Source organism: Podarcis gaigeae (assembly GCF_964106915.1).
Source record: "Podarcis gaigeae genome assembly, chromosome: 13".
NCBI classification, from domain to species: Eukaryota; Metazoa; Chordata; class Lepidosauria; order Squamata; family Lacertidae; genus Podarcis; species Podarcis gaigeae.
This window is the reverse complement of record NC_139689.1, coordinates 33482554-33502949: the sequence shown is the minus strand read 5'-3', so window position 1 is coordinate 33502949 and position 20396 is coordinate 33482554. Positions and strand designations below refer to the sequence as shown.

The window sequence follows — 20396 nt, the reverse complement described above, 5'->3', positions numbered from 1 at the left end:
CAACCACGTTTATCCAGAACAAAATGCCTCCAATTGTTTCTGGAAAGTGCAGATAGTAGGCACCTCGTATATCTTGTCAGGAATGCCATTCCACAAAACAGGGGCAGCCATGCTAAGAGCCCTGTCAAAGCTGCTGTAGAGTGGGCTTCTGAGATCTTTCAAACTTGCGAGAGGTCCGTTCTTAACCTGAAACTGTTCTTAACCTGAGGTACCACTTTAGCTAATGGGGCCTCCCACAGCTGCCAGCATGTGATTTCTGTTCTCATCCTGAGGTAAAGTTCTTAACCTGAGGTACTACTTCCGGGTTAGTGGAGTCTGTAACCTGAAGCATCTATAACCTGAGGTACCACTGTACTTATATCTTACAGTACCAACACCTTGAACATGGCCTGGAAGCAGATTAGCGGTTGGTTCAAATCCAGTGAGCAGGATGCTGGTGGTAGTTTGCCCCCACAAGCAACCTAGCTGCCACATTCTTCATCAGCTTTAGCTCCAACCCCAAGAGTTAGCCGCATTTAGAGTACATTGCAGTAATCCAATCATGAGGTCTTTTAAAGAAATGCATACCCCTCTTTCGCTGAGCTCAGTTGCTTTTTTCTCCCACATTGCATATGGACCAGGGGAAAGTCACTGCAAGAGTCCCTGCTTTGCATGCAGAAAGTCCCAGGTTTCAATCCCAGCATCTCCACGTAGGTGTGGGAATGTCCCCTGCCTGAAAACCCTGGAGAGCGCAATCAGTGTTACCAGTATGGAACTAGATGGGACCAATGGTCCAACGTAATATAACTGGTGGATTCCTCAGGCCCAGAAACCAAATGTGGCCTTCCAAACATATTTGGCCTGAGAGTCCCCTCAGGTCATATGCCATCTCCAGCCACTCCCACCCTTCTCAAGATACCAACAACATTGTTCACAGCAGAACGTACTTCTGAATAGAACCATGTGTGGGTGTGCTGTTTCTTTCACTTTTCTTTTTGCATTGTCTAAGCTAGTGACCCATCTTCCCAACAGCTTTGTACAATTGCTCTAGATCAGAGGTGGCAGCACCGTGATTAAAGACCAAACGGTCAAGACCAAAATAAGGGAGAGGCAGGGAAGAGAACTTCTTCCCAAAGATGTGGCATGAAGTTACGGCATTCATGAGCACACGATGTGCTAGTGAAGTCCCTAATTTAATTATACATTGTGTGTAGATGTTGTTGTTGTTTTTGCTGGCCTTGAATTGGCTGCAAGTTGGCTATAAGTTTTAAGTTTTTTAAAAAAATCACCCCCTCCCCATGCCATTCTTCTGATTTTCATCAAAACCTCAAGTCTTCTTTTGAACTTTTAGAAACAGTGCTTGAAACTAACAAGGGAGGTTTTGTGGGTATATGTATTATTAACTTCCTAAACCTCAGAAGTGCTGCTTATTGCTGGGGCCCCATTTTGTTATCAGAGATGGTTACCTCAGAGATCAGAAGCCAAAGAACTCCCCACATACGTGTTACAAACTCATGAGGGCAAAGGTGGTATTGTCACATGTCAAGAGGATATGGCTTCCTCAAGGAGTGGACCTGCTGAGCTATTAAGGACAGCAGACTGGGAGACAAATGGGCAAAAACGACTGAGAAGGTCACCTGTGTATATTAGATGGGGGGAGAAATGTTATTCTGTTAACACTTGAGGGTGAACCTGCCTGATTTGCACGTTCCAAAACAATACGCTAGCCGAAACGCAGCCATCCTTCAGAATTCACACTCTGAATTGTGCTTTCCAGCCAAATTGAGTTTTTTTGCCCATCCCCACCTGTGCACAAGCCCCACTGAAAGAAAGAGGAACCCAGAAGCCTTTCTCTTGCACAGATATTGTTCATTTCAATAAGACCTGTGCAGGAGAATTTCCCACAGGACTGTGATACTTATTAATGAGTGGGAGAGCGTGCTGCATGGATTTCCCATCACCAAAGCGTCTTGGGCCAGTGCTGCTCCAGATTTGATATGTATTAGGTATCCCTGAGCATAACGGAGCAATACTTAGAGGACTGTCTTCTTCCACAGAAGTCTGCATTCTTCACCTGAAACGCCCCCCCCCCTTTCTGAAGTTAGGTGGGAGACAGGAACTTGTCAATCGTGGCACCCTGGGCGGGAAATGCTCTCCACAGAGAAATTTACCTGGCACAAACATTGATTTCTTTTCTACATCATGAAGCTGAAATAGTAGCACCCACAAATGATGGGGATATCACCAAGCTTGCAGGAAGGTTGTACAAGTACAAAAGGGTTGAGGAAAAAAGAAGTTGTTTGGGGAGAAATGGAAAAGTGGGGGGGAAGGTGGCGGAATTGGGTGTGCTGAAAAAGGTGTGTATGGGGGGGCACACCTGAAACCTTGGAGACCTGCTGTTAGTGTTCTTCAGCCTTGCATCCTAGTATTGTCAGACTACAAGTCTCATTATCCCTGACTGGCTGTGGATGACAGGACTTGTAGTCCAACATCTAGGGACCCAAGGCTTAGGAACACTGGTGCAATAGACAAAACTGAGGTAGAATGACTAGTGGTTTGACTTTATGTAAGCCAGCTTCCTACATTCCACTGCCAACCCAAGAAACACTCAGCCATGAATGAAAATGTTCACCAATTGGCAACTTTTATTGGAGTTATTCTGAATCACAGAGCACAGAGTCTCTTCAGAAGGAAAACACACACGCACACACACACACCAAAGAAAGGGATGGGAACAATACAGACAGACCAATCTCTCTCCCAAGGGTTTTCCACAGCCAAGTATCTAAGGCGGCCTTCCTTGCATCTTCACATTTGGGGCAATCAAGCTAGAGAGATGGGGGCTAGAGCAGAGATGTCTATTTTCTGACTAACAAGTGACGTAACAAAGAATGCATTTCTTCTAAGAAAAAAAAAATACTAAGGAGAAAGATGAGGGGGTCATAAGCGACAGCAATTGGGGAGCTTGTTCACAAGAGCACTTAACATGAATCAGTTACTCCTTAACACACTTACCCAACTTTATATTTGTTTTGTAAGCAGCATTATAAATAGTGGCAAGCGAAGGGCTACACTTTCAAAAGGCATTTGGAGTGGAGATTCTAATCTGTATTAACAATTGGTATCTGCGTTAAATTGATATGGAACAAAAGACATAAAACAAAGAGGCTGGAAGGACACGTGCATAAACATGCACTGTGAAGTGTGTGGAATGAGTCACCTATACTTTACCATGCCCATTGTGAGAACAAGGAAGGTCCCACGATGATGATACTACGTTTAAAGGTCAACACATCATGCTAAGATGAAAACCTGCCCCAAAGATCAATCTAAGCACTGCTAAGACCTCCCTAGTCCAGGATCACTTCCACATGACCCATCTCTTGAGCATTCTTCCTGATTTGTTTCCACGAAGTTTGCAGGGAGGCTATAAGCCGTCAGCTGTTTATTGGCCACTCATTCTGACCTGTTTGTAGGGCAGTTATATGATAGTGCATCAAGCAACTATTACCCCACACTTCTCGACACATTTCCCCATCGCTTCACTTGAATTTGCAGGTCTGCAATTGAATCCCACTCAGAAAGTGGCAACCATCTGCAAATGTCCCTTACAGGGCACTTTCCTTTTTGGGGGGATGGGGACCAACAGTCCTCTCTCATGGTTTGTCCCCCAGGATGTGGTATTCGTGGTAAACCACTTCTGAAGTGATACTTCTGAGCATGGAAGTATCGCTTATCATATCATGGCCAAGTCACTGATAGATCTAACTTCCAGCTCATGCTACCAATTGTACAAACAGAACCAGGAGTTTATTTTGGTACCCTAGGGCAGTGTTTCCCAACCTTGGGCCTCCAGCTGTTTTTGGACTACAACTCCCATCATCCCTAGCTAGCAAGACCAGTGGTCAGGGATGATGGGAATTGTAGTTCAAAAACAGCTGGAGGCCCAAGGTTGGGAAACACTGCCCTAGGGAGTATATGATGGTGGCCGTGTGACTACCACACCTCAACTGTGCACTTACAATGGTCTGTAGGGCCAAAGACATAACTTTTATGCGGGAGATATTGTCAAACAGACTTGCAGAATGAACCATGGTGCATAATAGTAGTGCCTAATAGAGAAACAGGAATACTCTTTGTCAGCCTCATGTTTATATTCTTCTAAAACAATTCCCTGTGCATTTTTCAGAGGCTCAGTAGGGTGGGGTGTTCATGGACACAATGAGAATGGATTTTCTTTGGCCTTACCTAAGGCTACTTAACGAGTCCATGGCAAAGATGAGATTTGAAGTAAGGACCTTCTGGGTTGCAGTTCAGCAGCTTAGCCACCACTCTATGCTAACAGGCATGAAGGTTCTTGGTAGCGAATTACTTTTATATATTCATGGGCATTGCTGCCCCCTTTTACCATTGCTGCTTAAGTTTTTTGGTTCGGTTTTGGGTTTTTTTAAAAGATTGTGAAGCTTTAGGGCAAAGGAACTGGGTAATATTTGAGCCCTTAGGTTATGGCAGGCTACAGAAAATAATAATAAAAAAAACACACCTTCCCATCACCCAACAGCTCCCTCCTTTTTTTTTTTTTTTTTTTTTTTTTGCTTGATTATCATTCCTGCTTCTCATAAACTCTGAGGTAGATTTCACATAGAGAAATGGAAGAAAGGTTACAAGTTGGAAGAGATGCATTTTCAGCCTTGCTCCACAGAACGTGGCTCTCTTCCTACTCAGAAAATCCCCAAATAATCTGTGAAATAATGTGATTTGTGTGGATGAAGGTTTTTTCCGTGGCTAATTTTCAGGTTCTATGTTAAGGGAAGGTCCACACAACATGTCTGTCAAGCAGAAGTCCCTTTAAAGACCCCCATTGGGTGAGTTGTGCCTGAGAGTACAATGGCCCACAACATTTCTCCATGATACCCAGAGCCTTTGTGATTTGGGACCATTTGCACAGGCATCAATAGTACTGCCTGAACTTTGAACTGATCCATTTTGTAGCAGCAACTCACCCCAAAAAATTAAAAACGTGGGGTCTCCGTGTGGAAGCTGTGATGGGTATAAGAGCCCTTCGTTATAAGAGTATGTGGGAGATGCATGGCTAATAATAATAATAATAATAATACCCCACCCATCTAACTGGGTTTCCCCAGCCACTCTGGGGGCTCCCAACAGAATATTAAAAACACGATAAAAACATGATTAAAAACTCCCCTAAATTGCAGACAGTGTGGGCTTGCTCTGGCTGAAGCAGAGGCAGCCCACACCATGAGAACAGCGAGAGACTTGCCTCAGGTTGATTTGGGCCACCATTAAAGGGCAGCAGAGTGGGAGACTGACAGACCTGGCTTACTGGAAGTTCTCCTGTGCAGGCATCATTGTAATGAATAGGAGGTACACCCCAATCGCCCCTCTGCACTGCTACTTACTAGAGGGAAGCAGAGAAGGGTTCAGCCCCTGAGACTTTGAGGAGACTGAAGGGGGGCGGACAAAGGGTCTGAAGACTGTCCATGGGATTCAGCTTCCAATGAAACACCTTTCACAGAATCATAGAATTGCAGAGTTGGGAGGGACCCTGAGGATCATCAGGAATTCAGGAATACGCAGCTGTCCCATACGGGGATCAAACCTGCAACCTTGGCATCATCAGCACCACACTCTAGCCAACTGAGCTTTCCCTCTATTTGGGACAGGCAGGAAGTGATGGGCTGGGAATCAGACGAAGAACTTGGCTTGCAAGCGCAAAAGGACTGATATGCATGAATCCTAGTCAACAGTTGTTCTGTCTCCCCTCGCCCCTTTTAATGCATCTCAGGGGGGCAAGGTTGGTTCCAGCTTTTGGGGGAACCCTCAATCAAGCAGCTTGACCTAGAGAGTCCCGTAACAGTCCTGGGGTGGGAGGTGCAGAGGACAGTGAGGAGTGCAGGGCTGCACCGGCGTCCAAGAACACTGACTCTGTTGACAAAGGAGGTGGGTATGTTCTCGTTCAGCATGCGGCCTGACCATGTCGGAAGGCCAGCTCCAAATGTGAACCAAGATGGTGTGGGTGCATGTGGTCAGGGAGAGGGGGAACAGAAGGGAAGCACAGGGCAAAAAAATGGGCTTACCTCTTCTCCTGCAGCTCACCTACTTCCTCACTTGAAATCACCTGCCCACCCCATACTTGGCAGTGGCTTGGCAGCAACTCACCTTTGAAGACATGGGTCTGTTGCCACCACATCTAGTTTACCGAAGAAGAGCTCAATAAAAGGATGGATATAATGCTGAGGAGGAATTGCCAATTGTGACAGATCATAGTGTGGATGGGGAAGAGGAAGAAGAGGAAAATGGTATGTTTGTGATGGACTGAAGTCTTTGAAAAAACGAACTGAGTCGGACTGCTAATAGTTTTCTGGGAATAAGGGAGAGGGAATAAAGGAGCTATTTTTTTATAAAAAAAAACCCAAACCTTTCTATTCTACATTTCATTAAAAAAAATTATATTCTCCTCTTAGTTCCCACATGGATTGGACAGTGAGCCACAAAGACCCATCCCTGTCTGCCACTGCACATTCTGAGCCCTTGGGATAAGGCAGGCTATAAATCTCAGCACATACATTGGCTAGTAAAGAACGGGGTGATAGGAAGACAGTTGCCTCAAGAGAAGAAGTCCCATACAGATCTTTTTGTTTTGTTTTGTCTTGCCAAAGCCTGATGCATGGACAGGCTGTTCAAGGAGACACTTCTCACAATACGGAGGCAGCTTATGACCGGAAGCGATAGAAGAACCGAAACATGCCAATTGTTTTAGATCAGTACAGAGAAAAATATGCTCAGTAAGGCCAGAGAGAGAGAGAGAGAGAGAGAGAGAGAGAGAGAGAGAAACAGTGGATGTTAGAATATGAGAAGGGTGTTTACATTTATGCAGTTGTCAAAAACAGTGTCAACATGCTGTCATTGCAGGAGAACAGTGACGCAGAATGTGGCAAGTACACTTCTTGTTATACTTGAACTAACTACCCAAAGCAAGGTGAGAAGTTGTTTCATGAGAAAGGGTGGAAGAACAGTCGCCAAAAGAGAACACAGACAGTCACGTGGGGACGCTTTCTGGAGCTCGACTCAAGTCAGCAGTGCACATTTCCTCCAGTGCCAACTCACAAGAGACCGGCAAGGAGAAGGAGAGGAGCAGCTCCTTTTGTGGAAAAGACAAAGAAAGAAAAAAGCTTCCGTGTGTTTTAATGTCCAGTGCAATAACATAAGAACATCCATGCTACACCTCTGGAAGTTGGCTCTATTTCTCAGCAGCATCGTTAAAGTGGGCTTTTAATGTAAAAGACCAAGACACTTGAACCAGCAGTTGGAGGCCAAGGCTTTCTGTGTCTGATAATTAATGGTCAACAAGGAGTGAGACCTGAACATCCTCCTTAGTAGCAGAAAAGGCAGGGAGACTGGACCCACTTGGGACTTTCCTGCTCGCGGGAGGGGCACAAAAACGAAACCTTCCGATTTCTTTCACCTGAGTGCCAGGCTGTCACCTCAGCAAGTCCAAGAGTTCCTCAGCCCATTTCCCCTGCCCCACCCCAAAAAACACACACACAACCCCGAGAGATTTCTCCTACCCTGAGATCTTCCAGAGCCACCCAAACCAGAACCATGTAGATAAAGAGTCATCCTCTGCCCTCGGTTCTGAGCGTTCAGATGGAGAGTGGCGGCGGCATGCTCTGTCTGCTAAGCCTGGCCGAAGCGCATTTCTCGCCTCCTATCCCCACAACCTCCACGACTGGTTCAAGCATTGGAGAAATATTGCAGGCCCTACTCATCAAGAGCAGGAGGAAGAGGAAACCCACTTTAGAAACCAAGGCAGAGAAGAGGGAGAGGGAGAGGCAAAACTCTTCTTCCGGTTCAGTCTACTGGAGACTTGGAGGTATTTTAGAGCAAGCCCCTGTTGCACCACCACTTTTCATGCAGCATCCAAGTTGGGTGGGTGGGAGGGGGGGGCCTGGTGAGTGAGGTGGACGGGTCTCACTAAGGAAGCCGGAAGAGGAAGGGCGTGGCAGGTGTGCAGGCCTCAGATCTTACTGTTCTCCAGGTGTGAATCAATGTGTTTTATCAAAGCGTCATCTGGGTAACCGATGGGAAAGGCCACCTGGCAGAGAGGACAGCTTCGGATGTCAGAGTCCACCGTCTCCATCAGCAACTAAAGGATACAGGTCGGGGAAGGAAGTAGATGAGAGAAGACATCATTTTAAAACAAACAAATCTAAGAAAATTAATTGCTTGTTAAAAATAGATCTCTTAAGTGTTCTGGAGGATAAAAAGCTGGATCCTTCCTAATATGTGTCTGGTCAGCAGGGCTTGGCTGGTCATAAAGAGTGGAAGGGAAACTGTTTTGTTGCAGAAACTGATCGGCTTCTGTCACAGAAAAGGCGGGGGGGGGGTGCAGCGTGGCAGGGAAAGCACATGGGGATGTATCTGGGAAACTCCCACAGGGGATGTACAGCTCATTGAACGGTGATTTTTAGAATCCTCTGCACAGCCCAGTGGGAGTAAAAAATAATAATATGGTAGCATCATATATTGCTTGCTATATTGACTGCAGGTATAACATTGTAAACAACGTATTCATTTAAATGGTGTGTTTCTATATAGCAGCAACTACCTGTGAGTTCAGATCAAAAGTTTACATTTATGAATGACTTTTGAGAACCAGAGCACCTGCACTCAAGACAAGTCGGGAATAAAAATACAGAATGAAAATACGTTTGACATCTTAACGTTTCATTACTCCAGAAGACTTAGGATGCTCCAACACAAGGGCCTCTTTCGCATTCCCCCTCTGGTATTTTGCAATTTGCTATTGGTTTTGCTTCTGTTAATTCTTAACTCAATTATCAATGTAATATAATTTCCTTAAACCTGAAGCAACCACTTGTCCTCCACACCCACTGTTAAAATTAGGTGGTGCATGGTGGATGGGCCTCCAGCCAACCCCTTCCCTTCAATTAAAATAAAACAAAACTGGAAGACTTGCACACAACCTAGGCGTCATATCACGCTCATTCCAATTGATGAAGAAAACGATTCATTGGCTCCTCCTCCAGGAGGACCCAAAACCTCTTGATTCTTCCAGGCAACTGGATGACCTCTGCTGCCACTCCTCCTAAGTGCTGGAGAAACATCCCCAAACCCCACCCCCCTCCTACAAAATGGAATATTAAAACAAGGGGAGTGCTGTAGTAGGCGTGGGGAACCTCTGTCTATGAGCCAATGTGGCCCTCCAGGTTTCTCCATATGACCCTCAGAACTCTCCCTAACCATAAACCCCCACTCCAGAGGCCACACACCTCACCAGCCCTGCACCCAATTGCAAATGCTTTTGCTTGGCTGGAACACATCCTCTCGCGCCTCTGGATGAAGGATAGAGAGGTATCTGGGAATGTGCACGGAAACTACTCTTCTGTACAATGGCAGAATCAGCATCTGTGGCTCCACCCACTTCTGCCTGTGGCTCCGCCCACCCCGTCATGTGGTCTTCAAAAGGCTGTCCAGAATGGAATACTGAAAATGGCTCCCCGCCCCTCTTGCTACAGAGGTGATGTGGCTATACACTCAACCACACAAACTAATGCCGTGCTCACACACACTGTTCTTCTCATCAAAATACAATACATTGTATTTTCCCAGTTAATCTGGATATATTCTTTCTGGGGAAATTGCAGTATGTTAAAGCACACTCACCCCTGCTGCTAACATCCATTTGCGATATTTCACCAACCCATTTACAGTATTAAGCCCCCTTAAAGCCAAAGAGTACCATTTTAACCCCCAGAGCAATTTAAAAACCAGTCCCTCTTCCCAGGGGACTCTGGGGACTGTAGTAGCTCTGCGGGGGGAATAGGGGTCTCCTAACAACTCTCAGTATCCTTAACAAACTACAGCTCCCAGGATTCTGTGTGGTGAGCTTGTGACTGTTTAAAAAAGTGATATAATACTGCTTTAAATGTATGGTGCAGATAGGAACTCAAGTCTTTTGCCTGTGCCATTCAAATAGTCATTATAAAAACCCCAGAAAATGTTTTTTTAAAAACAAAAACAAAAATTAATTTATAAATAAAATAAGTAATATAAGAATATCTGTGTGGATGATCTTCCATGAGACCGGATAGTGCATTTGAACGGCAATGATGGCATACAAACATCACTGGGTGCTGCTTACATTGATTGAAGGCCAGGACTGGGCATGCTCAGCCCTGGAGTGCGAGGCATCAGTCCGGTGTGTGGAGGTGTCGGGGATAGGGAACCCTGCACAGAAGGAGGCGCAGCGGATGCCCCCCGCTTCAGGGCTGGGGGGACTTGGGAGGGCCCAGTCGTCTTCGTCCGAGGACTGCTTCTCAAAGCGCAAGTGCTCCTCGAAGGCGTCTCTGGCGTAAACTTCGCCGTAGGGACGGTGCTTTGGTAAGGTGGAAGCTTCTGGCTGCAGCCAGAGGGAGCGGTTCTGCTGGTACATAGCCGCATCGCTCACCTCCGAGTAGCTCCGGCGACCCTGGAAGCTCGCCTTGATGTGGTGGCTCAAGGGTTTGGAGTAGGCCAGATCCATGATGCTCCTCTCGCCACCCGGCGACCTGTGCTGCGAGGTGATGGCGGGGGAGGAGCAATTGGGGCCCGGCGAGCAGCGCTGCGGGGCAGGAGGCTGGGCGGGCAGCGGGGCAGGTGAACGACGCTGCGAGGCGGGGGACTGGCAAGGGGGCGGCGCTGGGGAACGGCGCTGATGCGCGGGGGACTGGCAAGGGGGCGGTGCTGGCGACCGTCTCTGCAGGCCCGGAGACTGGCATTGAGGGACAGATGAAGATCTCCCTTGCTGCGCTGGAGACGAGCACTGAGGACCCGGAGATCGACGCTGCTGTGCGGGGGAATGGCGCTGCGAATGGGGAGAGTGCCGCTGACCTGGAACAGAGCAGGAGCAAGTCAGAGAAGGATCCTGCTTCGAAACTGAGAAGCAGCAGTTGCTCTGAGGCTGCATTTCCCCACTCCCCCACATAGCTGTCTGCAAAACCAGCCAGCGAAACACCTCCAGCACCATTCGTCTGATTTGTACCAGTAAGAGGTCACTTAAGAGCATAAGAAGAGCCTGCTGCATCATGGCCAATGGCCCATCTGTTCTCACGGGGGCCAGCCTGTGGGAAATGAGGAACCAGAACAGGAGGACAAGAGCATTCTCCCCTCCTGTGGTTTCCAGTTCCAACTGCCTTCAACTGTGGAGGTGGAGCATAGCCATCATTTGACTATTCGCTGTGCCAAGAAATACTTACAATAATAATATTATAATAATTTATTACTTAAACCCCGCCCATCTGGCTAGGTTTCCCCAGCCACTCTGGCAGCTCCTAACAGAATATTAAAAACACGATAAAACATCAAACATTAAAAACCTCCCTAAACAGGGCTGCCTTCAGATGTTTTCTAAAAGTCAGAGAGTTATTTATTTCCTTCACATCTGATGGGAGGGCGTTCCACAGGGAGGGCGTTGCTGCCACAAAAGGCCCTTTGCCTGGTTCTCTGGAACGTCATTTCTCGCAGTGAGGGAACTTATGGCTCTTCTTATTTTTTGTAATTTGGACTGGTGGGCAGACTTGCCTTGCCTTTGGCTCTTTCCAGGTCTCATAAACACACTCACACTCGCCTGGTTTCATTGGTTATCACAGCTCTTTCTTCCTCTGACCTGCTCCCAAACCCCGTGCCTCCCCTGGCTTTTCCCTCCCCCATGCCCCACTCACCACCATTGAGGGCCTGCTCTTGCACAAGCGTCCGGAGAATCTGGCTTTGGAGAGAACTCAGGTTCCTTAGGCGACACAACTCCTCGGTCAGCTCCGTGTAGGCAAGGGCCAGGTTTACCCTGACAAAAGAGGGGGAAAGGGGGAAAGCCCTGAAGGCATATAAACGGCAGCCTCTGCAATAGGAGGCACTTTCTTTGGAGGGTGGGAGATGGGCGAGATTTATACAACCGCTTTGGAGGCAACCTTTGCCATCTGTTGTGATGTTCAGTGGGTCACCACAGGCAGAAAGCGAATGCAGAATAGCCACCCTTCCTAACCTTCCTCCTGCAAGTCAACCTTCGGATATGAACACCACAGGAAGAAGAAGAAGAAGAAGAAGAAGAAGAAGAAGAAGAAGAAGAAGAAGAAGAAGAAGAAGAAGAGTTTGGATTTGATATCCCGCCTTTCACTCCCTTTAAGGAGTCTCAAAGCGGCTAACATTCTCCTTTCCCTTCCTCCCCCACAACAAACACTCTGTGAGGTGAGTGGGGCTGAGAGACTTCAGAGAAGTGTGACTGGCCCAAGGTCACCCAGCAGCTGCATGTGGAGGAGCGGAGACGCGAACCCGGTTCCCCAGATTACGAGACTACCGCTCTTAACCACTACACCACACTGGCTCACAAATCAATCTAGCAGTGATCCACTAAACTAGGAGCTGGGCCCATAGTCAGGACTGGCACCAAGTCTTCAGGGACCTCTCAGCCTGGTGCTGCTGACCACCCTCTGCCAGTGCATGAATGCCCCCCCACCCAATGCTACTGTTGCCATGGCAGTGGTAGCAACACTACTTACTGCACTCCTTGTCTGGCTCCTGAATGGCTGTTTCAGTGCCAGGAAGGCAGGGTGAGACATTTCACTAACCTTTTCCACCCATTCAAATGGAGGAGCATTCAACCATGTAATTCTTTACCTACATTCTTCAGGGGCCATAGCTCAGTGGTTTCCCACCTGCTTTGCATGCAAAAGGCACTGGATTTTAATCTGCACCACCTTCAGGTAAAAGTATCTCAGGCAACAATATTGGGAAAGGCATCTGGCCTGGAGATCTTAGAAAGCAGCTGCCAGCCAGGAGACAATATAGAGCTAAAAACTGTCTTGGGAAACCTATGGGCCTCCAGATGTTGGGAGTCATCTCCTATCAGCTGGAGCCAGGAATGATGGGAGTTGTGGTCCAGCAACATTTGGAAGGGCACAGTTTCCCCACCCCATGAAATAAATGGAGCAATAGCTCAGTAGAAGTAACTTCACATGTTCAAAGGGGTATAGTCCACAAACACGTTTAACCACTTTAGTTGCTCTTTGTGGCAACTAGGTCATTATGTCGTTGCTTCCTACATCTGGGTTTCCCAAACTTAGGTCTCCAGCTGTTTTTGGACTACAATTCCCATCAGCTTACAACCCTGTTCTACAATTGAACATCAGCTTACAACCCTGACGACTGGTCCTGCGAGCTAGGGATGATGGGAGCTGTAATCCAAAACCAGCTGGAGACCCAAGTTTGGGAAACCCTGTTCTACATGAACATCAGCTTACAACCTTTATGTGGAAAGGAACCAGGTATTTTGGCCCACCCACCTGGTTCCTTCCTCTATTAAACTACTGGATCAGGGAACACCATGCTCACTCCAATGAGATGGAGGAGAGCTGCCACTGTATCTCTATTCAGGTGGTTTCCAATTCCCAACTCCCTGACTCGCTTGCCAGAGCATGATCTGATGTTAGGCTCACAGCATCAGTCATAGCCATAGATGCCAACTCCCTTGAGTACACACAAAATTCCCCATGAAGGAGTCAGGCACCCACAAATTTTGGTGCCAGGGACATGCACGCTGCATGGCACCCATGTCCCCAGGCACCCACAATTGCAGGGCCAAGTTAGCACTCCTGGTCATGGTCACAGCTTTATTCTCAATTCATGTTTTGTTATCATTGGCAAGATATCCCAAATGCACTTTTGATCCAAACTACAGGGTTGCATCCGAAGAATGGTGCACACAAGGAAAACAAACCAGAGGTCTCTGCAAATTTTGCACGGGTCCTCTAGTTATTCATAAGCATTTGCTCCTACAAAAGGTTGCACAAGAAGAAGAAATTAATCTGACACTAACGAAGCCATACTGGTGTGAACAGCTAAAGGGGAAAGGGCTGTGTAACACACCATGGGAAAGCCCAACTTTGCTGTGCTCCGAAACAGTAATGTGAACACACATTACTTCTCTCCCCCAACCTTCACCCCCGGTTCCTTTTCACACATCTTTATTTAGAGCACTTGTTGGCCCACCCAGTCCCCAGAGCCCTCGGAGAATTCATAGAGTACAGTTAAACACATTAAAAACCAATCTAGTAAATCTCCGGCTTATAAACCAGCACTGGCAGCATGGCAGCATTTAAACCCTTGCAGAAACACAGTTCTACAAGGCCAAGGACAATCAAACAGAAAGGTTTCCACTTGGTGTGCGCACACACACACACACAGAATCTTAATGAAGGTGCCAGGCATCTCATAATTAGGGTGCCACCACTGACAAAGCCATATCCTTTGTGAGCAGTCAGTGTTGTTCCCAGAGAATTCTCAGTCCCCAATTCTGAACTTCAGTCTAGCCAGAAATGAGGACCTCAGTCAGAGAATAGCTTCAGGTACGGCAGATAAGAGAAGGCTGCAAAAGTCCAGCCCTACGATCACAATACTGTCTTGAACCATGAGATGTTGTGGAAACACTTCCTCCCTTTAGGGGATGACCCACTCACTGCCCATCAACGCCCTGACAAAACCATCAAGCCTTTAGAAAAGAAGAAGAAGAAGTCAGGTCTTGCCCTGAACTTCTATGTCACCTTGAAATAACATATTGAGTACGCTTATGAGAATGGAGAACCTGTCTGATGACGTTACCAAAGGCACGTCACCACGTGGACATCTTGCACAGAGAAAGCCATCGAGTTAAACTGAATGGCTCTGACAAGGGGGGGCAGGACATGGGAGATGGGGTGCACTTAACTGTACCAGACAGCTATCTCCTATCCATGGATTTGTCGCCAATTGTCTCTTCAAGGCTCCTCAAAGGGGCAGGGGGAGGAATTATTCAATTCTGCCCAAAGAAAATTCAATTGTGTTCTCTTTTCTTTCTTCTCTCGAGTGAAGAGGGACAGCAAATTCCCCTTCGAGGGGTGCGGATGTTTTTCCCGACATTTGGAAGCTTTCGTTGAGGGCTTGTGATAGGAGATGAAATGAAATGTCCTGAAAGATCTGGTTATGAATGACTGTCAGAGCCTGACAAGCAGCATGGAGCGTGCGCACAGAGGATGTATCCTATTGATAGAGAAGGTATGTCTGCTTCTAAGATGGTGAAGTGTCCCACCTAGAATCACCTCTGTGGCTACAATCCAAGATGCACTTCTAGAGCATCTAAAGATACCAAGACGGGCACTCTTGGTATCCCGTCTCACCACTCTTCCTTTTCCTCGCAACCTGGATCTCCACGTTTTTATTTATATGCCACCTCCCACTCACACAATCGTGGGTTCATAGGAGTCCAAAATTAATTACACATTTGTGGGGCAGCAGCGTTGAAGCATTTGTTTAATGACTGTGGGAGTCCCGTCCCCCCACAACTATTCTTTCTTATTGGTTTCAAGAAAACAAACTTTACTAGATCCCATATATACATATAAATAAAAAAATCCACAATATAGCAAAATACATACAAACAAGAAATACAGCATAATTATAGTTACAGGTAGGTAGCCTTGTTGGTCTGCCAAAGTAAAAATAAAAAAAAATCCTTCCAGTAGCACCTTAGAGACCAACTAGGTTAGTTATTGGTATGAGCTTTTGTGTGCATGCACACTTCTTCAAATAGATGCATCTGAATAAGTATGCATGCACATGAAAGCTCATACCAATAACTAACTTAGTATAATTATATTTATACTTGGCTTTTCCGCATAGTAAAATGCTATATTTGTCCATACCTACATTTATACCTGGGACGCAGGTGGCGCTGTGGGTTAAAGCCTCAGCGCCTAGGACTTGCCGATCGAAAGGTCGGCGGTTCGAATCCCTGCGGCGGGGTGCGCTCCCGCTGCTCGGTCCCAGCGCCTGCCAACCTAGCAGTTCGAAAGCACCTCCGGGTGCAAGTAGATAAATAGGGACCGCTTACCAGCGGGAAAGTAAACGGCGTTTCCGTGTGCGGCTCTGGCTCGCCAGAGCAGCGATGTCACGCTGGCCACGTGACCCGGAAGTGTCTCCGGACAGCGCTGGCCCCTGGCCTCTTGAGTGAGATGGGCGCATAACCCCAGTCTGTCAAGACTGGCCCGTACGGGCAGGGGTACCTTTACCTTTACCTTTACATTTATACCTCATAAACTCAATAAGGAGTTTCCATTTATCTTTAAAATTTCATCTTTCTTTTCTGCCTTCCCTCTCTCTCTCTCTAATCAAGCCCGTAAGCTTATACCTTGAATGGCTACCTTCCAAATTTTTGTTAAACATTCTTTCACTATGGGCAGTGACCTATTTTTCCCATTAAATCATTGTATTTTAATATTCTGCTGGAAGCTGCCCAGAGTGGCTGAGAAAACCTAGCCAGATGGGCGGGGTATAAATAAATGATGATGATGATGTTGATAATGCAACAAGCATGCAAAAAGTTACTATTAAATTCCCCATTAACTCTTTATGTTTTATTTCTGGGTCTAAATACAATAATAATTTGTAATAAAGTGCAAAATGTTATTAACAATATTATCTTTACTACCTCTCCCCATAAGATTTTAATCAACAGAAAGGTCCACCAAATATGTTCCAGATCTGCTAGGGTTGCCATATTTCAAACAGTGAAAATCTCTTCAGAAAAGTTGTTGAGCAAAAACGGTATTGCCAACATGGACTGCCAATTCCCCAGATACTGCACTGATTTCTGCCCAGACACTGATGACGACTGTGGTATTCCTGATATGTCCAGGAACCTCCAGATGTATGACAACCCTAATATCTGCTTTCAAATGTACACATCTCTTAACACTTTCTACCACAGAGAATGTGAATTTTACTCAATCTTTGTAGAGTCGTGTACCATTCATAGAGCGGTTCATATTGATTTTTTTGTATGTTAACAAAAAGAGTTTGTGCTGATTCCCGAGTAAAATCCCATCCCCATTCTTGTTCAGAAATTGGTTTAAATTACATGCCCTCTAAGACTATGACACAATGACATAGCTTGAAGGTTTGAAGATGATATCCTTTTGTTATAACTGCAGAAGCCTTCTTTTTATATATAAGGCATTAGTTAGCAACCAAACAGGGGCCTTGACTGGACTGAAAAGGGTTTGGGAAACAGATTTAGGGCAAGAAATAGATGAGACAAAATGATGGCTCTTGGCGCTGGCAAAATTATCCATCTCTGTATATATTAGAAAAAGTACTTTAAAAGTGGTTCACAGGTGGTAAAGTAAAAGGTAAAGGTAAAGGTACCCCTGCCCGTACGAGCCAGTCTTGACAGACTCTGGGGTTGTGCGCCCATCTCACTTAAGAGGCCAGGGGCCAGCGCTGTCCGGAGACACTTCCGGGTCACGTGGCCAGCGTGACATCGCTGCTCTGGCGAGCCAGAGCCGCACACGGAAACGCCGTTTACCTTCCTGCTGGTAAGCGGTCCCTATTTATCTACTTGCACCCGGAGGTGCTTTCGAACTGCTAGGTTGGCAGGCGCTGGGACCGAGCAGCGGGAGCGCACCCCGCCGCAGGGATTCGAACCGCCGACCTTTCGATCGGCAAGCCCTAGGCGCTGAGGCTTTTACCCACAGCGCCACCTAGATGCCAATTCAGCACGCCCATATATTACCTATGGTCCAATCATAATACTGATGGAAACTATGGGACTTGTTATCGCTTTTGGTTGCGTAGTCGTACTGATGGGGTTGTACTGATGGGTATAGTCTATTTTTATTTTTTTTAAAAAAGGTTTAATATAATTTAATTGTCTCTTCAATATTTTTAGATATTCTATGTTCTTTTTAAAATACATGTGGAATCAGGGCATTTTTTTTACCTGCTCCTCTGCTAGTGTACATGCTAACAGATTATCAGCTTTCCTTCCTTTCTCAAGATATTTTTGAGTAAAATTAAAGGCTTTTTTTCCTGCTTCATGAACATCTCGCAGTTCTAACATATTTCTGTATTTCTCAAGTTCTGCATACGTACTATCTGACATCACAACCCTGTGCTGCTGTTCTGAATTTCTTTTTTTCTCAAACAGCTATTTCTGCACTGCACTGTTTCTGCAAATAACTTGACATATTTATTAACAAACCTCACACAAAAGCTCTTCCATATTCCAAATTATTTTCCAGTTTATTTCACTGGTGACATTATGTTGGGAAAAAATTCTTGCAGATTATTCTGTATTGTCTGTACAATTCTCGAATATTGTAATAAGAATATAGTTAACCTCCAACTCTGAGGCTTAAACACGCTGTTCTTCCTTCCCAAGTTAAACATCTTGGCCCATTATCAGAAATGCTTTGAATTCCCATTTCTGATAGTAGTTCATCAGCTTATAAAGCAAATAAAGGAAAATTTCAAAAGTAAACTTGTGTTTTTGCTTGGTCTGATATTGAACAATGTGATTTTTAAAAATTAGATATATATTTATAAAAAGCCATGCATCGATCAGATGCAAAGTTTGGGATCTCCTTAAAAAAGCTTTGAGGAAGAGTACTTTCGGTGTTTCCAGTTTAACGTCTTATGTCCAACTTTGGGGTTATAATCCCATTAAAGTCCCCTGCACGTAACACATTTCCTTCATAAGAGGCAATGGTTTCATCAAACAATTTATTACACTTTGCTTCTCCTTTGGGGCTAGACATTAATCAAAGTTTTTTTAAAAAATCTAACATTAAACTTTTTAAAAGTAGCTATTATTATTAAATGATAGAAGCCTGTTTCTTTATATATAGGTTTCTAGCCCTCATGGTCACAGTGGGTGGGCACGGGGAGAAGCTTTTAACACTAGAGGCATATTTAGGGGTTGGAAGTGATGCAGCTGTGGTTTCATAGCCCCATCTGCAACCACCAGGAATCAGCCCTGTAGATTTATATTTATCTGTGTGTGTGTGTGTGTGTGTGTGTGTGTGTGGTCTTAGCTACAAGCTTGGTTAAACTAAAGTTCGCCTAGAAACTGACGAAACCACAAACTTTGCACTTCAGAGCCCCGATCCAGAGAGCCCATGGGCACAGAGAGGGCTGCTTGCCCAATGCCCAAGTACTCAGCCCATTTCACAGATGCTGCTCTCAGCAAACTTTACAAACAGCTCTGTTAAGAAGGCTGGTATTATTAATCCCCGTATTAAATGTTACAGGAGGGAGGAGACGGTGGAAAGATGTGAGATAACAGCTCACTTAAGGCCACTCAGCAAGTTCGCATGTGAAATGCGAGGTGAAGCCGGGGCTTCCTGCTTATGGCTTGTGCCTTTAACCTCCTGACTATTACCAGCTCTTGATAAAAGCTCTGTGCAGCTCACAAAACAACGCACATGGAAACTGCATGGGGGAAGCGCATTAGGGAAAGTGTGGCTGTACGCAGTGCCAGTTTTACGTAAAAGCTAAACAAGCTATAGCTTAGGGCCCCACTCTCTTGGGGGCCCCAAAAAAATTTAAAGGAAAAAAAACCCTGGATGTACACTTCCAAAATATAAGGTAAAAAACAATTAAAACAAAACCTACATACAGCAACAGTGTTTTGTGTTGTGTAGGCTCCTATGATGTAAGTAATGGACCCTGCCTGCTAGCCTGCTCCCTAAAATATCACTGGTTTGCTCCTTTCTATATATAGGGTGCCTACATTCTGCATGGGCTGGTTGCTTGGCAACATGTGCAAATGGCTTTAGATATCTACTAGGTCCATAAATTACCATATAGCATATATTCAACACAAAAAACAGCGACAATTTGTTGTTGACAAAGGCCAGCTGTATTTATAAAATGCCATTTTTATGCTCTGTGCAGCTTACAAAAACACACACATGGAAACTGCATGGGGGAAGCGCATTAGGGAATGTGGGTGTGCGTGCATGCGTAAATTGTGTGGCTGCATGCTGCAGCTTCTGAACATTTGCGGTGTCTTGATCCCTGCACAGAATCTTGCTTCCCCAGTGCAAGTTATGTTAGCAGGATTGGTTCGTGAAAGTAGAGCTTTGTTCAAAGGCAGGCACTGTGTGTTTTAATTCTTCCAAAACAAAACATCAGCTCTGTAATATGCAAAGTGTAAAGCATACCTCTGAGCGTGTGCAAAATGCATTTTCCTCCTTTCCCCCTCCCATCTCACGAAAAGCCACAGTCTCTGCACACATTTAGGAATAAAACAGTGAGGTCTGTACGTATCATATGGGACACAAGTATATAGGAGCCCCAGCACATAATGATATAAAAATTTAAGCACTGCAAACGTAGAAAGAAATACTGCAGTCTCCCTTTCTTTTTAGTTCGGTTTGTAGACTTTCAATTTTAAAGTTTCACACCAGATCCCTTCCTTCCCTCCCAGGGCTGGATTTAGGTTAGATGAGGCCCTAAGCTACTGAAGGTAATGGGGCCCTTTATATGTCCAGCTGTCTTTTGTCAACAACAAATTGTCGCTGTTTTTT

The 20396-nt window shown here is 45.7% G+C and overlaps 1 protein-coding gene and 1 long non-coding RNA gene across 3 annotated transcripts in view; one reads left to right on the top strand and one right to left on the bottom strand.

Annotated features, from left to right (window-relative positions):
- Nucleotides 1–289: 289 nt before the first annotated feature.
- LOC310829870 lies at nucleotides 290–6396 on the top strand. The gene is made up of 2 exons (XR_014557388.1): nucleotides 290–3810; nucleotides 3955–6396. It is a non-coding gene; the product is annotated as an uncharacterized lncRNA (long non-coding RNA).
- A 773-nt stretch (nucleotides 6397–7169) lies between these two features.
- Nucleotides 7170–20396, bottom strand: part of TBKBP1 (TBK1 binding protein 1) — a 54414-nt gene continuing 41187 nt past the window's right edge. For both annotated transcript variants that reach the window (XM_083708759.1, XM_083708760.1), the window contains exons 8-10: nucleotides 11724–11842; nucleotides 10166–10893; nucleotides 7170–8146 (exon numbers count right to left, since the gene is read on the bottom strand). In XM_083708759.1, the coding sequence (XP_083564885.1) occupies nucleotides 8018–8146; nucleotides 10166–10893; nucleotides 11724–11842 (976 nt within the window). In that variant the 3' untranslated portion in view covers nucleotides 7170–8017. The remainder of the gene's footprint in view (nucleotides 8147–10165; nucleotides 10894–11723; nucleotides 11843–20396) is intronic.